Source organism: Melospiza melodia, chromosome 5 (genome assembly GCF_035770615.1).
Source record: "Melospiza melodia melodia isolate bMelMel2 chromosome 5, bMelMel2.pri, whole genome shotgun sequence".
Lineage (NCBI taxonomy): Eukaryota > Metazoa > Chordata > Aves > Passeriformes > Passerellidae > Melospiza > Melospiza melodia.
Window position 1 is genome coordinate 35267138 of NC_086198.1, and position 20961 is coordinate 35288098.

The 20961-nt window shown below is 38.7% G+C and overlaps 1 protein-coding gene across 1 annotated transcript; it reads left to right on the plus strand.

Moving 5' to 3' along the window:
* Window positions 1-4789: 4789 nt before the first annotated feature.
* MYOZ2 (myozenin 2) lies at window positions 4790-20866 on the plus strand. Its single transcript, XM_063157026.1, has 6 exons — window positions 4790-4956; window positions 5504-5607; window positions 10620-10789; window positions 12223-12352; window positions 13698-13881; window positions 20438-20866. The coding sequence occupies exons 2-6, from the start codon at window positions 5532-5534 to the stop codon at window positions 20667-20669; spliced, it is 792 nt and encodes a 263-aa protein (XP_063013096.1). The 5' UTR covers window positions 4790-4956; window positions 5504-5531; the 3' UTR covers window positions 20670-20866.
* Window positions 20867-20961: the final 95 nt, after the last annotated feature.

The following is a 20961-nucleotide window of genomic DNA, read 5'->3' on the forward strand; positions in this document are numbered from 1 at the left end:
CCTTCCAATAGTTTCTTTTCAGAAAATTGAAAAGATGTCTGAAACACACGCCAGACAAAAGTTACTATGTACTTCCCCCACAATGCAGTTAAAACCACACATTCTTTATAAACCTTTGTCCAGAAGATAGTTCTTAATTCTGAATGGCTTGTTTCTGAATTCTTTGTCAATACCAAGTTAGGAAAATAAGTATGAAACTAATCCACTGATCTGATAGTATCAGTGGAGCTCATAAAAATCAGATATACAGCAAGATTTGCCTTGCATCTTCAAGTACTTTTACAATATTCTACATACTTTAACCATTATGACATGTATTTTGGACTAAAATTTCCCCCTTCACCTTCAAAAACAAAACCCCCCCAAGATACTCTCCCAGTTTGACATTTGGCACTCCACAGCAAACAGAAGAAGTTCAACAACTTGGCAGAATAGTCAGTCTTTTCTTTGAACTCCTATTTCATTTGGAATGTTTCCTTTTAAAATCACAGCACCACATCAAAAATAACAAAATAAAATTCTCAGCTATCCAAATCCTGTGGTGAAGGCATCTAAATAGATTGTTTAGGTATGGAGACAGAATTTGGAATTGAATGCAGTATGAGAAGGGTTTATCTCTAAAAAAACATGAACCTGCCAGAAAGATGTGCATGCCCTGCAGTATTTAAGAAGAAAGGATCTTTTTAGAGCCCCTTACTCAAGCACTCTCCATGCTGGTGACACAATGTCAGACTGCAATGTTGATGCAAGCAGGGAGAAGACTTGTATACTTTTGATGGAAGAATAAAACAATCCCAAAGAGTATGTCAGGCTCACAGTGAGGTGGACCACCCACAGAAATGAAGGAGTTTTCAATCAGTGACCATCAGAACATGCACATACTGAAATAAAGCTCCCTGGCCAGCTGCTGGCTCTGATTAAGTCTTTGACAGCACAGGCTGCTGCTTGTGGCCTGAGCCCTGGGGATTAAATCAGGCTGTCGGCTTTATGTTTTCTTAAAATGCCTATTTCAACTGGGAATGAAGCATGAAAGTGCAGACAACTGGAAGTGATGAACCTTGAGGAGTCCCCCCATATCTGCTGTCCTTGTAGGCTGGATTACAGCCGTGCCACAGCAGCAGCCCAGCCCCAGGCTGCTGGGGCAGGTTTCCCACTTTCAGGGAGAGTAGAGGCACAGGATTTTTGCCTCCAAAAATGAAGCTCCATCCCCACCTCTGCACAGAAAATGTATTTCTCATGTGTCTGTACTAAATGCAGAAAGATCCCACAGCATGGAAAAAATGCCACTGAAGAAATTCTCCTATTTTTTACGGATTATTTAACTTCAGTCAAACACAGAGCACAGTCTCCAATGAGTTGTACCTATTGAACCATGAATTTCAGTGAGAAGTATTATTTAACAGCTAAGATAATTAAACCAGCCTGACAGCCTGTGAGCAAGGGCAATATTAATCTGTCATCCTCCTTTAGGCCTTCTTCTGTTACAGACACTGCAGGTAAAACAAGGGGACTTTTTCTCAGGCTTTTCTGTGAATTGTTACTGAGCCCGATGCGGCAAATGTAAATTCTACAAAATAAACCTTCCCATTTGTTTCAAAAAAACTTGAGGATAATGAGATTACTAAATCATAGAATGTCTTCCTATGAATTCCAGATAAAAAATGATATTGTCTGGATCCTGAACAGAAAGACAACAGTAACAATATTTTTAAAAGCCTATCAAATTATTGATTATATCTTATTGAATACATCAATACCTCAGATCTTTTGTTAGTCTGCTCAGTGTAGCTACAGAAAAAGTATCAATGAAGCATGTAATTGAAATTAAAATACTTCATTCTTCATCTGAAAAAAAAATCCCTAAGCAAAAAATCAAACTGGACTTATTTTTAAAAAAGGCTTTTCCCACAATTTTCATAGGCAGAGAAGGATATTCCAGATAACTCTATAATGGGCGTTTTTTTGACTCCAATATTTTTGAATTTAGAAGTGGAAATAGGGAACCCTGTACTGCCTCAGTCAGACTGCAAGATGTATTTCATGAAAATTTATGACAACAGAGCACTCGGTCTCATTTGCAACACATGTAGGAGGCCTAGGTTCAGAATTTAAGTAAAAAGAAGATTACAAGTACACTTAGATCTGTGGGGGCCAGTTTCATTTGAAAAAAGCAACTGTTGGCAGTTTATCTCCAAAAAAAAGGACCAGTTTAATTTTTAAAAGCAATAGTTGGCACTTTATGCCTACCTGGCTCCAACCAGGTATTTTACAATAAGGTAGACCTGTAAATTGCTGTCTGAAGCACAGATGGACACAGAATACAGAAACATCAGCTTCATCATTAATTGAACAGCAACTTTGCCATTGTCTAGTAATTATAGCCCTCTTTTTACAAACAGATATTGCTCATATTGTGAATTATACACTACAGATACATGAACAGCCCGAGGAATTCGTTGCTTTAAATTCACGGCATGAAGTGGCAGTCACAGCCTCAGGTTGAATTTAAGTACCTGTTAAGAACTGGGGCTTTATTCAGCATTTAAATTGTCTCTGTGGAGATGAGAGAAGAGGCAAAGGATGGAAAAGGAGAGAAAATGAGGGAGAGATAGTTCAGGCTTTTTCCACTTGCCAGCCCAGGTGTCCTTTCTGGTCAATTATGCAATTTAGAGGAAGCAGTGCGGTGGGAAAGAACCCACAAAGTGTCAGAAAAGACCAGACCCAAAGGAAAAGTCTTTTAGTCACATAAAAGCAATTTAACCAAGTCTTACTTGGTTAAATAAAAATGCCCTAAATGAAGAAGACAGGAAAATATTGCCTCTGTTACCAGGCTGACTAAACATCCTAGTTTGCCACTAATAAAATAGTTCTTCTCATTGACATGCAGGGTTTAATTTTTAAGATGATGTCACATGGCACTGTAATTCTTTCACCTTCCTTAGCTTTTACTAATAATTATCGACATTTTACTAGTCACAATTCTATATGAAAGATGTTTCAGTAACTTGGTGTATTTTATGGTGTCCTGACCCTCTTTGAGCATTATAAAAGACAGCAGCATTGAACAGGATCAGTTCTAGTTTTGCAGTCATGACAGATACACATTCTTTATTTCAGCTGCAATGACATGCTTATTTGTACTTTCTATTTCAAAATCTTCACACACTACTAAGTAGTGAATTAAATTCTAGGATAGTCACGCTACAAAGTTTTTTTTAATGCTCAGCTTCAAAACAATAACATTTATGTACTTTTTATTGTATTAAATAATTGGTTAATGGGAATTGGAATAGACTAAACACGAGACTATCCCATTTGGGATGTCTCTTGATATTTCCTCCTGGATTAAGCATTTAAGGCAGTGCCAATCAGATGAATGCCCACTTTATAATTGCTTTTGGATATGGCTTTACTGAATGGCATTTGATTTCCACCCCCCCACCTCAACCTCAACGCCCCCCCCCAATTCATCAGGCTAGTTTAACATTAAATTTCTGCCCTTCAGTGTTATTTGGCAGGCTGGTAATGAACCACTGAGACTATTCAAAGTTGTTAGTTGAACAGGTAAGATTCAACCAAGACTTGGTTGACCATGGTTGTTAGTACTGTTAAAAGTGTCTGATCCAGGTACAAAAGCTTGGAAAAAATCACCAATCAGCCATAACAGCAGGTCAGTTCTGATGGTGAGGATTAAAATGAACATTTCTTTTGGGCAGAGATGGCCAGGATCTCAGAAATATGTTTTGCAAAGCTAAGCAAAGGGAATAGAAAGCTTGAGGGAAAAACAATGCAGTTTTTCAGTTGGACAGGCAGATTTTCAGGACATTGGATCAGCCACATAAATATTATCTACCTCAAAGTGCTTCTTGCTGGAAAAGGTCTGCAGGTTGTGTTGGTTTATTTTATTACTCTCCAGATTCCCTTTAAAGTCAGAATACGTGCAATTTTCTGATCAATCCTCCAAGCCAAATTAGATCATAATTTTCCATTTTCCATAATTTTCCATTATAAAAAGGAACTTCCTAGAACTCAAAATCTAAATCAGAAACAGAAGAACTTCACCTTGGTTTTGCTGCCCCAAAATTCATCTATCTGCATTCAGACAGGAGGGCAAGGGAGGAATATTCTCTTCTGCCGCTGTTTAATTCTGTCCAAAGTTGGTTGCTGTCTGGAAATATCTGTGCACTACAAATCACACATTTCTTTGGTAAACTGACACAACACTATCCTGGAATGCTGCATATTAGTGAGCTTCAAATTGCTGAAGGCTTTTTGTCCCCAGTGCTCAAAGAAAGTGAAGGGATTTTGAGTAACAGTTTGTAAGACGTGTGCTTGTTGAGCAATTACTCCCTAGCACGTATCAGGCTGAAGAAAATCTCATTTCTTTTGCAGAGCAGCCTCTGTATATCAGCCATCTGCCACTGACTTTAGCCATCAGCCCCTACAGGAGCAGGGTTTCATCTTTCACTGAAGGATTAGCCCATGCCATTCTCATCTGCTATAGTCTTGCCTATCTATACACTTAACACCTTCTTTTTAAATGTCTCCTTCCTGATTATAACATGCAGATTATAATTCTCTGGGGTGATGAGAAGATGAGGAGATGATCTGTACATCAGGGGGGGCATTCCACCAAATTTTCAATAAGCTCTGAAAGGGACATAACCTCTCTTTGTTGTGGGTGCAGTCGAATCTTTTCTGTTCTCCTCTTTTGCCAGGAAGATATGAGTGGCTGGAGTGTTTGGTTCTATATATAACTGGTTGATGTCAGCTGGATGCCAACCCCTTTGGAGAGGATCAGCCCCCCAGTTTGTCTCAGTTCTAGGTACCATGCAGATCCCAGCACAAGGGTACAAACCATCCAGGACCAGGCAGGTCATCCCCATGCATAGCTAACTTCTGAAGCCTCAGCTAAAGGGTTGACATCGCTTTTTATCTGCACAACAAAACAGTAGGGTAAGTGTATTGCTTCCTGAAATGTTTTGACATTGTCTGTCCTACAAACTGTCATATACAAGACATTTATGTAACCTCTTGACTCTGCAACTTAACAGATGTTTATATTTTTACTTAGTCAGAAATGCACCTTCTTTAAAGATGCCAGAAGAACTAGTTTCATTCCTCAGATTCTTTATTAGATTAAGAAATTTCAAAATGTAACATTTCTGCAAACATAAACCAAGATGTAAATTAAAATTAGTTAGGAATTTACATCTTGAGGTATAGCAAGTAGATGTGAGAAGGCCTATACCACTGACACTGATTTTTGCTGAAGAATTTATGTAACCAACTCAAAGTCCATTCCTATGAATCTTCTATCCATCAAAACATGTCCTAACATCTGTCTGTAAGCAAGAACTGCCAGTGCATTTTGCAGTGCAGTATTTCTCAGGCAGAAACCCCTGACTTCACTGTTCAGCCATTCTAAACAGGCTATTGGAAATGAAAGTTGGCCAAACTGTGTGCGCTGGCTCAACAATAAAAATGTGTTGGTTTTTTGCAGCAAGGAAAAGTCGTATCAGAAAATCACAATGTTATCAGATTCTGCCCTGGCCAAAGAGAGGAAAGAGCAAGCATCAGCCATTATGGATGAAATACACAGAAATGGTATAGCACTGAACCCAGTTTACTGCATATGTAATGTCCTCTAGCCCTCCCTAATACATTTTTTTTTTAATCACAGAGTTTAACTCTCTTACAGCTTTGTCTCTGGGTGTTTTGCCATAAATAATCTTGTGGGAGTATCATGCTGCCTATGGTAACTAATCCTTTTGTAGTTGCCTCTTTTCATTTGAAAGCTATTTTCAGATGAACAACTGCTGTGGAGGAATGAAGTAATCTAACAGCTGATGTACATTCTGCTAGGATAGCCTTTCAGAACATTATTTGGGGTTAATAACATGACTTCATTCCACATTAAAAGGCTATCATCTAAGAAACATAATGATCTGTACCCTCTTGGTTTGTTAGGTTCTTTTGCTCTGTTTCACTCTGCTTTTTATATAATTGATAAGAAAATTTGAAACAAATGTTCACATCTCCATTCCTCTCAGATCTCGTCTTTGTAACTAACACATTTTACTAGCATTTGGCATTCTCTCTAATGTACAGCCACCAAATAATCTTATTTGACAGAAATTTTACTTCTCTGTAGTGGCACTGATGGAAATGCAGACACTTTTTGGAAGGTTGTTTGATTTTCTGAAAAGGTTTGTGAAGTTATGCTTCTAGCATGACACCTTAAGAAGCAATTAACTCCAGTGGGAATACAAACCTGCTTGGCTTTCATTAGGCATGTGCTGGATGCTTTTGGAGAGCCTTCCAATCCTGCTCATGAAGCCTGTTTTACTATTTACATAAAAGATCAATTTTCTAAAAGTGATAAGCACCCCTCAAGCCTAGCTGCAACCATAGAGAGCTGCAGAGAATTTATGAAAGTTATACCACTTTCATGGGATGAAATATCAAACATGGAATTCCAGTTTAGAAAATCTTTCCAGTGGGCTTTTGTTTCAAAAAATTTGTGGATGGTTTCTGCACTCACTTGATGACCACTGTGATTACATGAAGGGTAGGGCGAGGGACTTAAGAATTTTTAGAACACGAAGCTACTTGCCTGGTCCTACCCCTTCTGATATTTCCAGAGGTTTTTTCCTGAAGTTTCTATTCCTAAACAAATACCTCTTTCCTGTTTCAATTCTCCACTGAACATGCACTCAAATCTGAAAGCCAGTCTGTCCTTCCAGATTTCATTACAACCCCTTTTTTTTTTTTTGGTATTGTAAACCCAAGCACTACATGTGCCTGAAATAGCCTGTACGCTCTTCAGGGCAAAAGGAAAAAAAAGTCTTTCATATGTTTGTTTGGAACCAGGCATTTCACATGGTAAATGTTGCTACTATTCATAGCAATAGTTATAAATGTAGCATACAGCCCTTGAAATCATTGGTGTATTTGGATAATCTGTGCTGATGCTTAACATTTGCCTCACATAATCTTCCCTTTTATTATTTACATATTATCAGATTTGCTGTCAAGATTCATACTCATAGTTATGGCAGCTTATCCTGCAAGATATGCTGTGATATGTGGCCACTGAAGGCAATTCTAACTCTTAGTAAAATTCTATTTTTACCTCTTCTTCGGGTGCTTGAGATATTTATATGTTAACAGAAAATGAAAGTCCATGAATTGGGTGTGATAAGAGACTGAAATTTAGAACTGTACAAGTTCAGTGAAGCCAGATAGAAAATAGAAAGATAACCAAAGCTGTGGTGACACAAAATATAAGCCAGTTTTTTGGGACCAAATCTGAACAAGCCTTGGAAAAACCAAGGAGAAATACAGCATTTAATTGACTAGATTCAGCTTAACTAATTTTTGACATTATTTTTTGCTCTGAATTGTTAATTCAATGAGCTTAATTTGAGATCTAGAAGGTGAACTGCTGTGTCCCTGGGCTTGGAATCACTACTCCTAATGACAGTCCTGCAGCTGGTGATTACATCAAAACTAAATGTACAGCTCCAGCCAGTCTCCCAGCCCTGTGAAACTCTCCACTGACAGCACAGGCACACAATAACAGAAGGCTCTGTACCATAAACCCTAGCACCTTGGAATGGTGTAAGCGTTCCTACTCCACTTTTATTTCAGACCCTTTTTATTATAACGCTTTCAGGTAAACTGTGACTCTCCACCTCCTTATTAAAAGACATTCATAGCAGAAACAGTTGGTGGTAGACTCCAAAACCAGCCAAGATTTTTGCCAGTGTCTGAGATCACCACTTTCTGGGCAAGACTGGTGAAGACTGAAAGTCCACCTCTGCTGTTGGCTTGTGGGACATGACCTATTTTTTAGAGAAAGTGGACACACCATAAAATGCTGTAGGAATAGACACCAACTTTAAACCTTCTTACAGTCTCAAAGAGAAACTGCATGAGTAAATCAGTGGGTGCATACACGAGTTTCTCAAGCCCAGGGTTTGTCACTGGCAGACTTGGACCAATAAGAGCATTTCTAAGACTACTTGGATGCACATAAATACATATGTTTAAGGAAGCCCTTGGAGTTCACCACTTATATCCCACATGGAGTTCTATACTACTTCTTAAATGCTTTCTACAGTATCTATGTGATTAACTGTCTTTCCTGATAGAGTTAAGAGACCTTATTTCTGATACTACAACAAACACACTTTCTAATATTTGTCATTAAAGTTTATAGGCCAGATCAAGGTATTTAGAAGATTGTAAACTGAAGGATTAAAGGAATATTAGGTAATGAATGCAGGAGGGACTATATAAATCATATTTAAATACAATCTGCTGTGATTTTAAGCACAGGACAAGAAGGACTTGGCAGGAGCAAATTAAAGAAATGAAGGTAAAAGGTTAAGATTAAGATTAAACTATGAATTAAACTTTCAATATTATTTTTCAATGTCCATCTAAGACATTAATGTTCTCTTTCCATCACCCCCTAAATGTCCTCCTTCTCTCATTCTCTATCACCTTATCTGCACTGACACTGAAACTATCCCTAGACACATCATAAAGCTAGACAGATGATTAGATTTTAGTTGGCCAGGAATTCAAATGAACTTTACACTTATGATTTTGGGATGCTGCCTGGATACACAAGAGTACACAACTGTGGGTTACAAAGTAGCTTGGAGCCTTCAGTTAACATTAACAAGAACAGTGTGTATGTAAGGGAACAGCAAGGCCCAAAATAGATAACACCCAGAGTGTCCCAGAAGAATCCCAAGTGCTTTGGACAGAGCTCTGCAGCTGCCTTGGCTCCCTGGTCTCTGAGGATGTTCAAGCTCCCCATTCTGTGTACAAACAAAAGCTTTTCTATGTCAAAGTGTTGCTGAATTGTGGGGTCAATTTCTTTCTTCTTGCTAATATAAAACCATCCAGCAGTCTCTACCTCTGCAGTCGTTTTGAGAAATGATAAAATCAAAATATGACTTAAGGTCTAAATTTCAGGCCACGAGCCAATAACCAGTACAGTTATCTCCATGTCAGAGCCAAAATCCCACCACTATCAGCCACTGATAGGGATACACTGGGCAAGCTGAGTCATTTTCTCCCATGTTAAGAACGCTCTGTTTTGTAACTAGCTCTTAAATAACAGGAGGTTGTTAGGATTCTTTGCACACACCATTTTTAAAGCAGAAGTGCACAGTCCAGCTCATGATCCAGTTAACTTGCTCTCATTCCACTGAAATCCACTGCAAGTGTTCAGTTGAAATTGGTATGGACAGAAATGGATCAACAGGGGTGCACTCCAGGGCCCATCTACTTGTTTGATTTACTATGTGGAAAACTCTTGTCCATCCACCTTCAGCTAAATATTTAATATATCTGTCTCCATTAAGTTTTCTAAATGTCAGCACATCACATTGTTTTTCCACCATAAAGTTACTAGGAGACACATGCCAGGCTGAACATGCCATTTACTAAAAACAAAATCCTTCATATGCAATATTGACTTTGGCATTAGGCACCTTCTGCAGCTAATTAATTTGTAATGTTAATTTCAAACTCACCCTCCTGTCTGCTTACTCTGCTAACAGAATACATATTATGTATAATGTGTCCTCATTTCATTTGAATGTATTAAAATACATGTCAAAATTCAGAATTTTAAATCCTGAAGACCATAAGAATATGTGAAACATAGAATGTCATTATTGTTATATTTCTTAAATTCTGCAATGCTCTAAGCAAAAATTAATAAATAGAAAATAGTTTATTCAGCATTTAGGTTTCTGTGTTCTAAAGTTGAAGTTTTGTCTCTAGGTTGAGGACATTCAGTGAGAGTTCAGTCACTAAGCAATAGCTTGCTCAGTGCCACCAGTGTCCCAGCTTTCAGAGCACCATCATGAACATGACCATAGGAATTCTGACATTCAGAATTCTCTGTTTACAGTCCTGATTGATCTCCCCTTTCCTTGCTTATGCATCTTCCTTTTCAAATTCCACAGGATTAAATGAAGACATATTTATGTGAATAAAGACATAGAAGAAATTTTTCCCAAGTAGTGAATAAAGAAATATGCATCCAGTATTTCAGTTTCCCCTTAAAGAGAATAAAACCCAAAAGGTCCTAAATGAATCAATTTCTAGAAGTATGTTGTAATTCTTTGTTAGGACTCATTTTCCACACCTTGAGTTTTAGTTTGAAAGTCAGTCTAAAAATAGCATTTAATAGAAACTGGTAAGTGTGTTTAAAGTGGATTATCTCTTATCTATCCAATGCAGGACACAGAAAGTTAACTGAAGTTTTGATGTGGGAACTTGGGATCAGAAGGAATTTTGTTCCCAGTTTTAGCAGAAGCCTGTTTTTGCTAGCCTGCTATTAATATAATGTGTAGGACACTATAGGCCTGATCTAATTTGGAGCTTGAGGTGCTTATCATCTTTTAGAATACAGGTTTATGGTGTTCAATAACCTCCTCCAAAATTTGGGAAGAAGGCTTAATTTCACCATGCGACACTGTGCTATGTGTTAACTAAGTATGCATGAGGAAGTTGCTGGATTTCAGGTGCAGAGCATGGAATATCAGACATTTAAGACAAACAGAGGTTTGTACTTACCCATGGCATTGCAGTCTCACCCACCCTGAACCTTGGGAAAAAGGTCAGCACGCCCAGAGATATCATGGTGGAGGAGCTGTCGACGCTCAGCAACAGAGGGGCCAGGCTCTTCAAGCGCCGCCAGCGGAGATCTGACAAGTACACGTATGAAAATTATCATTACGTGGCAAGCAAGCCTAGAAATGTGAGTATTTTGTAATGGCTTCTTGGTGATTCTACATCAGATTCCTTTGGTGCTCATGATATGCACTGTGTGTGATTTACTTTTGTTTCAGGAAAAATAAAAGCAAAATCCTAGAATGAGGCTAAGTATTTGTATTTTATTAAATGAGATCCTGTAGACATGAAAATAAATTTACATTTATTTTCATATGGTATGGCTATTTCCAATGTCTTTGATCACTTGCTCAACAGAAGTTAAATTATACTGGGATAAAATGAGATCCAGTTTGAGCTTTGATTAATCTGCCTTTTTAAAATAAATCAGCACAAAAGAAATCCCATATAAAAAATCTGAACAACTCCACCGAGCACCCAAGGCTATTATTAAACACTATCATTAAAAGCCCATCTATTAAACACTATCATTTTTTGCCCATCTATATCCAGCTTTTTATATACCAGCTTTTGCCCATCTATATCTAATACTATTGAGTATTAGAAGCTACACAGATTCTGAGCACACCATCAATCTTGTCAGAATGCTGTATGCAATTCCATGATTTTGCTACAGTCTGACTGATCCATTTCCCTCTAGTCCATTTTTTCCCCCCAAAACCACAGAGTACAATTGGTTTACAGTCAGTATGACATTCCAACACATGAAAAAACGATGCCTCTGGCTCCTGTTCCCTCCCCTAAGTGTCTATTTAGCACCGCTGGTGGTGTCTGCATCATCTTTAGGGTTCTGCCTGCCAAAGTTAATCTTTTTAACATACTTCAGGATGACTAGAAAACATTCTGCCTTGATCTTTTTTTGTTGTTACTTCAAGTTTAAACAAGTATTATTTGTTTGCTTTCCTATTCAAGAAATTCTTACTCTAAACCAGTCTATATTTAAATTGCTTTTAGCCTATGTGTCATGGCTAAAATAAGATGCTGACTTCTTATGAGACTCTAATTCTATATTTATGCAACAATGATTAAGCCTTCAGATGTTTCCTTAGAACTGATATCCCAATAGGAGGGTGGAAAATAACAGCATATCATGAATCTCCAGAAAGTGACCTGCACTGAAGTTGTTATTTCTACTACAAATAAAGGAAAAGACAATCCCAAACAAAAGCAGTGCAACAAATGCAGCAAATTTTCAACTGATATGGGAAGAGATGCTTTGAAGAATCAAAGGGCTCAAACTTGCCAAATTTCTTGACCCTTTGCATTGCATGGGGGCTCTGTATGGCACAGAACAGCTTCTAGTGTCTAGTGACCAAAAAATGCTCATTTTTGGTTACTTGGACAATGTAAGTGTGAAGGGAATACCCTACCAAACAGCAGCACAGTGTGCTTTAGTATCGTGCATGCTGGAAATCAGATCTGGGCTGTAAATCAGAGCACTGGCGCAGCCTCCCAGAGAATGCCCTGCCTGAAACGTTATTTCTTCCTGTCTGAACACAGCGTGGAGAGCCCATGCAGAGCGTCAGAATGGACGGCCTCAGTGTGGAAGGAATGCCCCAGCACGCCCCAATGACACCTCCCAACACACCTGACCCCCGGAGCCCTCCACACCCTGACAACATCGCCCCAGGTAACACTGCACACAATGACTGCGCTCAGCCCCATTGCACAGCAAAGAAATGACCATTAAGGCAGTATCTTCAATTAGAAGATAATGGACTAATATTAAAATACACACATTTGAGTCAGGTAACTAATCAGAACTTCTCCCAGAAATTCTGGGATGCTCTTAGTTGCTTGTGTTCATTTTTAAAAGATCTGATATACCTTTTGTACTACTTCTCTCTAAACTGAAAACATAACAATATCAAGAGAGGTAGCTCCTATATGTACAGGTCTTAAAAACACTGAGAAAGAGATCCTTTGATTTAAAATCACATTAATATATTGGTTTTTCTTTATCAAACCATTGTTTCCAACATGCAACACTCTGCTCAACAGTCAGCAAGCTATCCATTGTAGTTTAATTATCCATAAATGTAAATCTGAAGCCACTAAATTTTGCTGGAACCATTTAGAGAGGAGTAACTTTGAAAGGAATTTGCCTCTGGCTGCATAAACTGTTCTTTTTTAAATCCTTAACTGTGAGGGTACTGTTGGCTTTATTTAAAGGAGTGAGTTACAAGAAGGCTTTATTTTGTATTCTTTAAAGACTAGAGAAGGCTAATTTGTTTTAATTAATTTATTCAGTGATATAGCCCTTCTTCCTGTTTATGAATTATCCATGAGCAGACCGTGGTTTTTACAAATTCATTCTTTGTTCAGAATTACTCAATGCGTGTTTTGTGCAGACCTTTTCCAGTCCATGTAAACTAGGTCAGTCCTGCTCTGCTGGTGTCTGCTGAGGCTCTGTGCATCCTTTGGCCAAACACAATGCAAACAGAGGTAATTTCCATTGCTAAGACATGATGGAAATCTTCAAGCCTTTCTTTAGGCAAAAAAGGTCTGGTCAGAGTAGGTATTAAGCCATGGGGAGGTTTAAGCTTATAGAATGAAACAGCATTCATTTAGAGACCTAGATGTAGATGTACTTGTGGAAAATTTCACTCAAAGAGGTAGAATTATCTTACTTTTAATCAACAGTCTGCTTTTAAAATCTTTTTGTTAATTTAGCCTAAGGACTCTCTGGTTTCAAACAAATGCTTACAATAGAAGCAAATTTATAAAAAAGACCAAAATAAACTCAGCCTCAAAAGAAGTTGGAATACTTTGGGGGAATTATCTGTCTAAAAAGCTACAAATTTGCCCTGCCTGGTCTCTATTTCTATGTAGCTCCAGCCTGGTGACTTGGACCAACTGTTCATTTTAACTCACTGAGAAGTTCTGCTGTGTTAGTTCCTGCTTGCACAGGATGGTGCAAGGAAGCAGAAAACACAAAGAATCATTATAATCATTTTACCTTGACCACATTGCAGGATATTCTGGACCACTGAAAGAAATTCCTCCTGAAAAGTTCAACACTACAGCTGTGCCAAAGTATTACCAGTCTCCCTGGATAGAAGCCATTAGAGATGATCCAGAACTACTGGAAGCTTTATATCCTAAACTTTTTGCACCTGAAGCAAAGCCAGAACTGCCTGACTACAGGAGCTTTAACAGGTAATCCTAAATAAACACGGAATTTTACTGACCAGAGGAAAATTACTATGAAATAAAATATTTCCACCAGCTTTAAAAACCCTACCAGCCATGTTTGCAAGTATATGCATAAACATGAACACACACAGAGATTGCAAGTGGTAAACAAGAGCATTAAGGAGCAAATTAGTCTATCTCTAAAGTATGGGCCCAAATTCAAACGCTAGAACTAGGAACAGAAGATAAATTGCTGAAAATATTGAAAGAAAGAAAGTATCAGAATCCAGTGCCCAGAGAAGCTGGGGATGCCCATTGCTGGAGGTGTTCAAGGCCAGGCTGCATGGAGCTCTCAGCAACGTGGTCTAGGGAAAGGTCCCCCGGCCCATGACAGTGGGTTGGAACTAAATCATCTTTAAGGGCCCTTCCAACACAAACCACTCTATGATTCTGTGATTCAGTGTACTCAATAAATGGGAAATATGAGCTTCAAATTCCTTTCAGGGTGCCTGTTGTTGACTTCAGTAAGTGTAGTATTGTCAGATGTCTCAGTCAGAATTTCGTTTCTAAGTTGTCTAATGCAAAGTACTCTTCTTCTATTTCTTTTAATACAACTCACATGGCTTTGTCTTAGGCAACGATGGTGTAATGAACTTTATCCCACAACCAATCCCTCACACTAAATAACTAGAAGATTTCTCTGTTATTGCAGTATAACATTTCTTATATATTTGACAACCTTCAGCAACAAACTAACAGCTTAAACATTGTTTTACTTACAGAGTAGAACTGGATATATGGACAACACCAGGTTTTTAAAGCTTGAAAGCAAATTCTTACTCATGCCTTTTGCTTTCTTTCATTCCATTTACACTACTTTTATTTATTGAAATAATGAACAACCCTGCTGAGTTTCAGACAGCTGAGCCAAACCAAAACCCCTCCTCATAAGGCCTGACAGCAATCTTTTGAAAAACAAAATTGGCCACAGCAATACACGTTGTTATTATATTGCAAGAATTCTATTGTCATTACATTGCAAAGGTTCCACACTGCTAGAGTTTTGTGCCTCCTTAATGTTTCTCATATGCAGCCCCTCTAAGCACTGACTCTTCCTTCTCACAGGAACCACCTAACTCCAGTTCCACTCAGCCAACCAACCAACCCACTCTTTTATAGCACTCTTATTATCAGTTACAGCTGTGGCCTGTTAAAGTCAGGCCTGCTCCTAATCCTTAATAATTAACCCAGCTGCAACTCTTTCTATAATTACTTTCTATATACTACCTTTATTTAATTACATTCTATCCCCCTACAAATACAAACTTAGAGAAATATGCCACAAACATCACTTGTGTTCCTGATGTTGATGTGGGCCCCAACTAGGAGTGCAAAGACTAAAACATTGCACATTTCAGCATCAAAATTGGCACTGCAGACACTGCATTAGCTTTGATTTCCTAGCAGCAATATACATTGCCATGTTAATAACTGAGTCTGTGTGGCACACTCTCCTCAGCAGACAAAACAGCAAATGCAAGCCAGAGAAGTGCCACAGCTGCCAACATCAGAACAGTAACAGCACAGTTCATGTACTGTGCTTATTGTAACCTAAAAAAAAAAAAATTAAAAAAAAAGAGCCCAAGGAAAAATGCTAAAGATACAAATGCATGGAGACAGAATCAGTTCTCCCTCTCATAAGAGGTGCTAGTCATTATTGTGAAGGACAGCATCAGACAGGACACAGAGACTCCATTAACAGGGATATCTGTCTTGAGATGGTGTCTGATGGCTTCTTTGTGGATTTTAAGGCTGTCTCTGTGGCCCTGTGTTCTGTTAGCTGCCCTCTTCACAACACTAACTATTTGGATTTCTTTCTATGTGGAGTTTCTCTGCGTATGACATGGCAGAGTGAGGCTCAGCAGTCTGAATTTCTTGAACATATGTGCATTTTTATAAGGGAAAAGTCAATACCCTCTCTTGTAACTGCCATAAAACCCTAAAATTTGGCACATAATCCAGATCCAGACTGTGAAACTGGTAAAGTTCAAACCAAAAAATATATAAGCATAGTCCATCACAACTCTTCTTTCCATGGAAAAAAACTGATATCCAGTAGAAAAGGATGCTTGATAGCCCTAGAAAAGTTACATGCTACAGTCAGACTGATGTTTTCTAGCAGATTCAAAAAAAGTTTGAGTATTTGAAAAATTAAAATTCAAGATACTCATCTCTTGGAGAGGATTTCACAGCCATGACTTAGATGTCTACACTCCTAAAAATGCACAGGAGAGTGTTTGATGATGGGATTTAAAACAGCACACTGCCATGCCATGCTATCCAGCAGAAGAAGACTACCTGGACTTCTGTGTCTAAACCCTATTAAGTCATTCTGTGCATCTAGGTCACAGCATCCTTGGCCTGCTTAATTGCAGTCTTGGAGAGAAAGCAAATTATAGTGTATTAAACAATTAAAGTGTGATATAATGGCACCATTTTGTTATCAGTGAGGGGATCTATCTAGGCTTTCCATCCTGCTTAATCAACCAGCAAAGCGCCATTGTGTTTGTTCTCCTGCAGAGCACTGCTACAGTCACCATTAGTCAGGAGGGGTGTGGTTCGCAGCAAGTGTGAGCCATAGGATTCCCAAGGGAAATGGGCCTGGGAACCCTCCCGGTTCATTCACTGGCGTCTGTTCAAGTGGCACTCAGACTTTACAAATCATTTCAGGCTCCTTTCAGCTTTCCTTGTTACAAAACAAACTGGAAAAGCAGCACAACCTGAGCAGGTGGGGAGGTCTGATGTGTTGGAAGTGAGGCACATGTTCACAGATAAAAGCACTTCAACACTAAACAGCATCCAGATTTTTTTCCCCACTGTCCAGCAGTGAAGAGGTGACTGTGGACCCTGCAGCAGGGCAATTTTTATAACACTAAGGATTTTTTAAAAACACATAAGGAATTCGTAGAGGTATTTTTTGGAGTCTAGTATTCATTTTAAGCTGCAGGGACCTTGCAGATCACTAGAGGAAGAGCTGTGGCAGGGAATGTCAGGAGGGATTGTGCTGGGAGGCAAGGCCGTCTGTGAGACTGGCAGAGGTGCTCTGACAGCACAGCACTGGGCAGAGGGGAGTGGGGCTCAGAGGGGCTCTGAACACACTGTGCACACCAGGCTACTCTTTGTCCCCCTCAGAGATAAAACCAATCTGTGCTAGCAGAGAAAAGCAGCAGAACAGACCATGCCATCTGGCTTCTCTTGGAGATTCACTCCTATTAGGATTGAGGAAGCATTTGCTAGTGAAAAAATTTCTTGTCTCTTTTACCAGTACGGAAGCACCAAGTAATGAATCTGTGGGAAAGCAGCATGAATCTGCATTTGCTAAGGAGTTTATAATATTACTTAAATTAGTACCTTTATTCCATCTGCTTTCTTGGAGCTGGATAAAATGTCAAAGGTAGGATTATGAGAAACATCCAAAGCACCACATCTTACTCACATAGGACAAGCAAGTCAGACTAGTTCTGCCTCTCCTACCAGACAAATTCTACTCAGCTTTCTCAATTCCCAAAGACTACTCTTTCAAAAGCACTACAGGAATTCAGTCCATCCAGACTGGGATCTGTTTTCATTGATTCACGGATCTTGAAGTCCATTATAAAGTACTAAGATCCAGAGTCTCCCAGGAATTCAAGGGATGTGATATTAGTGGGAGCTGGGTGCTTAGCCAGTTCCTTAACACCCAAATACCTCTGTGAAATTAGCATTAGCTCTTGCACTAAGATCCCATGAAGCTCTGAGCATTTTGCAGGGTCAGATTCTTTCCTCCTACATCTCATTTTTTTGCAGAATTAATGATAAGCAAAATGTTCTATGAATGATTATCCCATTTTAAAATGTGAAACTCATTTTTTTGTGATTATGTAACCAGAGGTGCTAATCTAATGCAGTTAAAACATTTCTTCAGACTTTTCCAAATCATTAGCTGCAAGCAGTCTCCTATGTTGAGACAATATAATATTCAATATGAAAGACTAAGGGTAAAAAATGAAAAAGAATTCCTGTTAAAATGACAGGTAAAACAAACATGATTGTATCTACTATTCTTAAATCAAGCACCTACTTTTTAGGAATATGCAAAGTGAATATTAAACAATCTGTTACACTTCCTGGCACTATTTCCTATGGCTCTGAACCAGCATTTCCGCCCTTATGAGCAATGACTACTGGAATTTTTTAGGCATGAGATTTAGGCTTCTATACAATGAATCAGAGCTCAAGTAGCACAGCTGATGTGCACACAACAGAGGTCATTACAACACCAGGTTGTCAGACAAGTTATTGCTCACAAGACCATATTTACTGCTGTTGTAAAGGAAAATCAACATCTCTTAGCCAATTACTGTACTCTCCTTTCTGTCAATTGTCATGTGCCCCTGCCTATAAGGCAGGAATGCAGAATTCTCTGAGGCCAGACTCTGTATAGCAGCTATGGGGGGGGGGGGGGGGGGGGGGGAGTATTTTGCCACAAAAGATACTTGAATTTCCAAGGAAAGCCCTCCTGTTTCTGTTACATACAGGAATATGCTCTATATAAAACCCATAAATACTACAAAGAGGATGTTTTAAACAACAGAATTATTTTGCAAATTATAAAACTTACAATTCTGTTTATTTTGATTACCCTTTTAATACACACATCAGTGATAATTAACCATCACAGCAATGTGAGAATGTGTATCGTAATTAGGGCAGCAATTACAACAATATTTATTATCCGGTGAGATGTAGATCGCTACATTCACTCTGTGCCAATTACCAAGCAATTATTTCAATCGGTATCACACAGGATCCAGGTTGACACTGTGACCTAGAAGACAGCTCCACAAGAAAAACTTGATACCACAGGCTCGATACCAACTTTGGATAAACAATTTCCATTGACCTCAAAAGAGTTTAATGCCTGAACTGGCTGCTGCTGCTGCAACACCTTGTCTTATCATCATTTGAGACACATTTTTAGAGCTTAATCTAAAGCAGTGTTCTTCTCTCAGTGAGGATGCATGCCCAGAGCTTGCATGATTTTTTATATCTCCCAGGATTGATGCTTTGGAGTTAACACCATCCCCTTCAACAACTGCTGCTCGTACCAAAATGCAGTGAATCATCCATGTAATGAGAGAGCAGTACCATTTCTTTCATGTCACAAATTCATTTTTCTGAACTAATCTCTTCTTTTGTGCACGTACTTCATTCTTAGTACAAAACTTAGGGGGTTTATCCTGCTGAAAATCCTGAACAGATCTTCAAATGATCTCTTTTAGTTTATGTTGGTATTAATTTCTCTGGGCTTCTGCTAAAATACCTGGAGCCACTGGAAATATATTCCATCAGATCTGCTGTTCTGTACCACACACCAAATATACCAAGGCTGGTGAAATTCCATTTCAACAAAAATTCATTTTCCCATAAACATGCTATAACATGTTTGGTTTTTGCAGAAACCAGGTTCTCCTGTGCAGTTTAAAAATCTGACACTCTTCACTGGCTAGAATATATCCCAGCAAAGATGTGCAGCTGATCAAAATGCAGAGCACATACCATAGTCTGTTTGTTTGTCCAAAGGAGCCTGGAAGAAGTGACAGGAAAACTCAAGGGTTTTTTTTCAGTCTGAAACCTGTATATACAGAAGATCAAGGGAGGTATTTGGAAATACTGTTGTTATAAAGTATTTGCAAATGCATGTAACAGTCAACTCCAGTTTAGTATTCCTTATATTCCAGTTTCTCAGGCTTACTGCCTGGGGGGAAATCTACATTCAAATAACATGAAAAATACTGGCTGAACAGTGTTTCAATGTTTAGTTACATAAACATTTTCTTCAGAAACAAAGCTGGTGTATCAAGTCCTCACCCATCCCCTCCTTTTCAGAGCCTGGTGTCTTTGGTTGTTCCTTTCTGCTTCACTCATTAAGCTCCTCTTCACTTGTATTGCTACAATTGTTCGAGCATACTGATATAAACTAGATTGCTGAAATAATTTGGATTTTGAAGTGCTCCTCTGTTTTGAAGGGTATTTGTTTAACCCAGATGACAGAAGTGACCCAAGTTTACAGCACAACCCACATACATTCTAACTGGTACAACAATATGGTGCTGAAACACAGTGTAGTGGGAGGAACAAGCAGCTGAGGAGAGGAGAAAATGGGGTGAGAAGTTTCTGAACTAATTACTTGCTAGAGAGAATGTGTTGAGCTACAGTTTCAGACTTATCAACTTATCACCAACAAAATAAGTTTAGTAACTGTGACTCACCAATTACATGGTTTTCTTGTAACGTCTTTTTCTCTTGGCTTTTCCATCCGTTTGAATTTTTGAAAAGGCTGCAAGCTCTATCTAAGGGGAAATTAATCAGATCTTAAAGAGAATTTCCCAGAAAAACAAACAGAATTTTTTTTTTTTCCAAAGCTTGAAAATGTAAACAAGAAACTGGAACAAAAATTTGTTCTTTTCAGCTTCTGGGAGGGAAAGAAAACAAGTATCTTTAAAATCACATTTAACTTTTATTTATTTGATATCTACAGAGTTGCCACTCCCTTTGGTGGTTTTGAGAGAGCATCAAAGCTGGTTAAATTCAAGGTACCAGATTATAATATGCTGATGCTAAACGATCCCAGATTCATGATCCTTGCAAACCCTCTTGCTGCCAGAAGATCCTTCAACAGGACTCCCAAAGGATGGACATCGGAGAATATCCCAGTCGTGTTCATTCAGCCTGCAGAATCCAACCCCGTTCCAGAAACAGAGGACCTGTGAGAGAGGCTGCACCCTACATGGTACAAAATGCTCAAAGCTGCACATCCATGTATTTTTGGTCCAAATATTACTAAAGGCCACTGATAAAATTTTTCCTTGGAAGCTGGAGTATAATTAATAACGCAGGATGCAGTGGCTCCTTTCTGGCACCCGGTTTCATCTGTAAACATGAGCTAAATAAAGTAACTTGGAAAATATGACAGTGATGTTTTCTATTTGTGTTCACATGTTCTTCTTTTACTTTCTGAAACATCTGCATGTCATTTAAGAGCAGGTGGACCACGAAAAAAGA

Bases quoted from the DNA above. Each gene is read 5' to 3' on its own strand.
- MYOZ2 (XM_063157026.1), top strand. From the start codon at position 5,532: ATGTTATCAGATTCTGCCCTGGCCAAAGAGAGGAAAGAGCAAGCATCA. The intron at 5,608-10,619 runs GTATAGCACTGA...ATGGCATTGCAG, and splicing joins GGATGAAATACACAGAAATG to TCTCACCCACCCTGAACCTT. The intron at 10,790-12,222 runs GTGAGTATTTTG...GTCTGAACACAG, and splicing joins TGGCAAGCAAGCCTAGAAAT to CGTGGAGAGCCCATGCAGAG.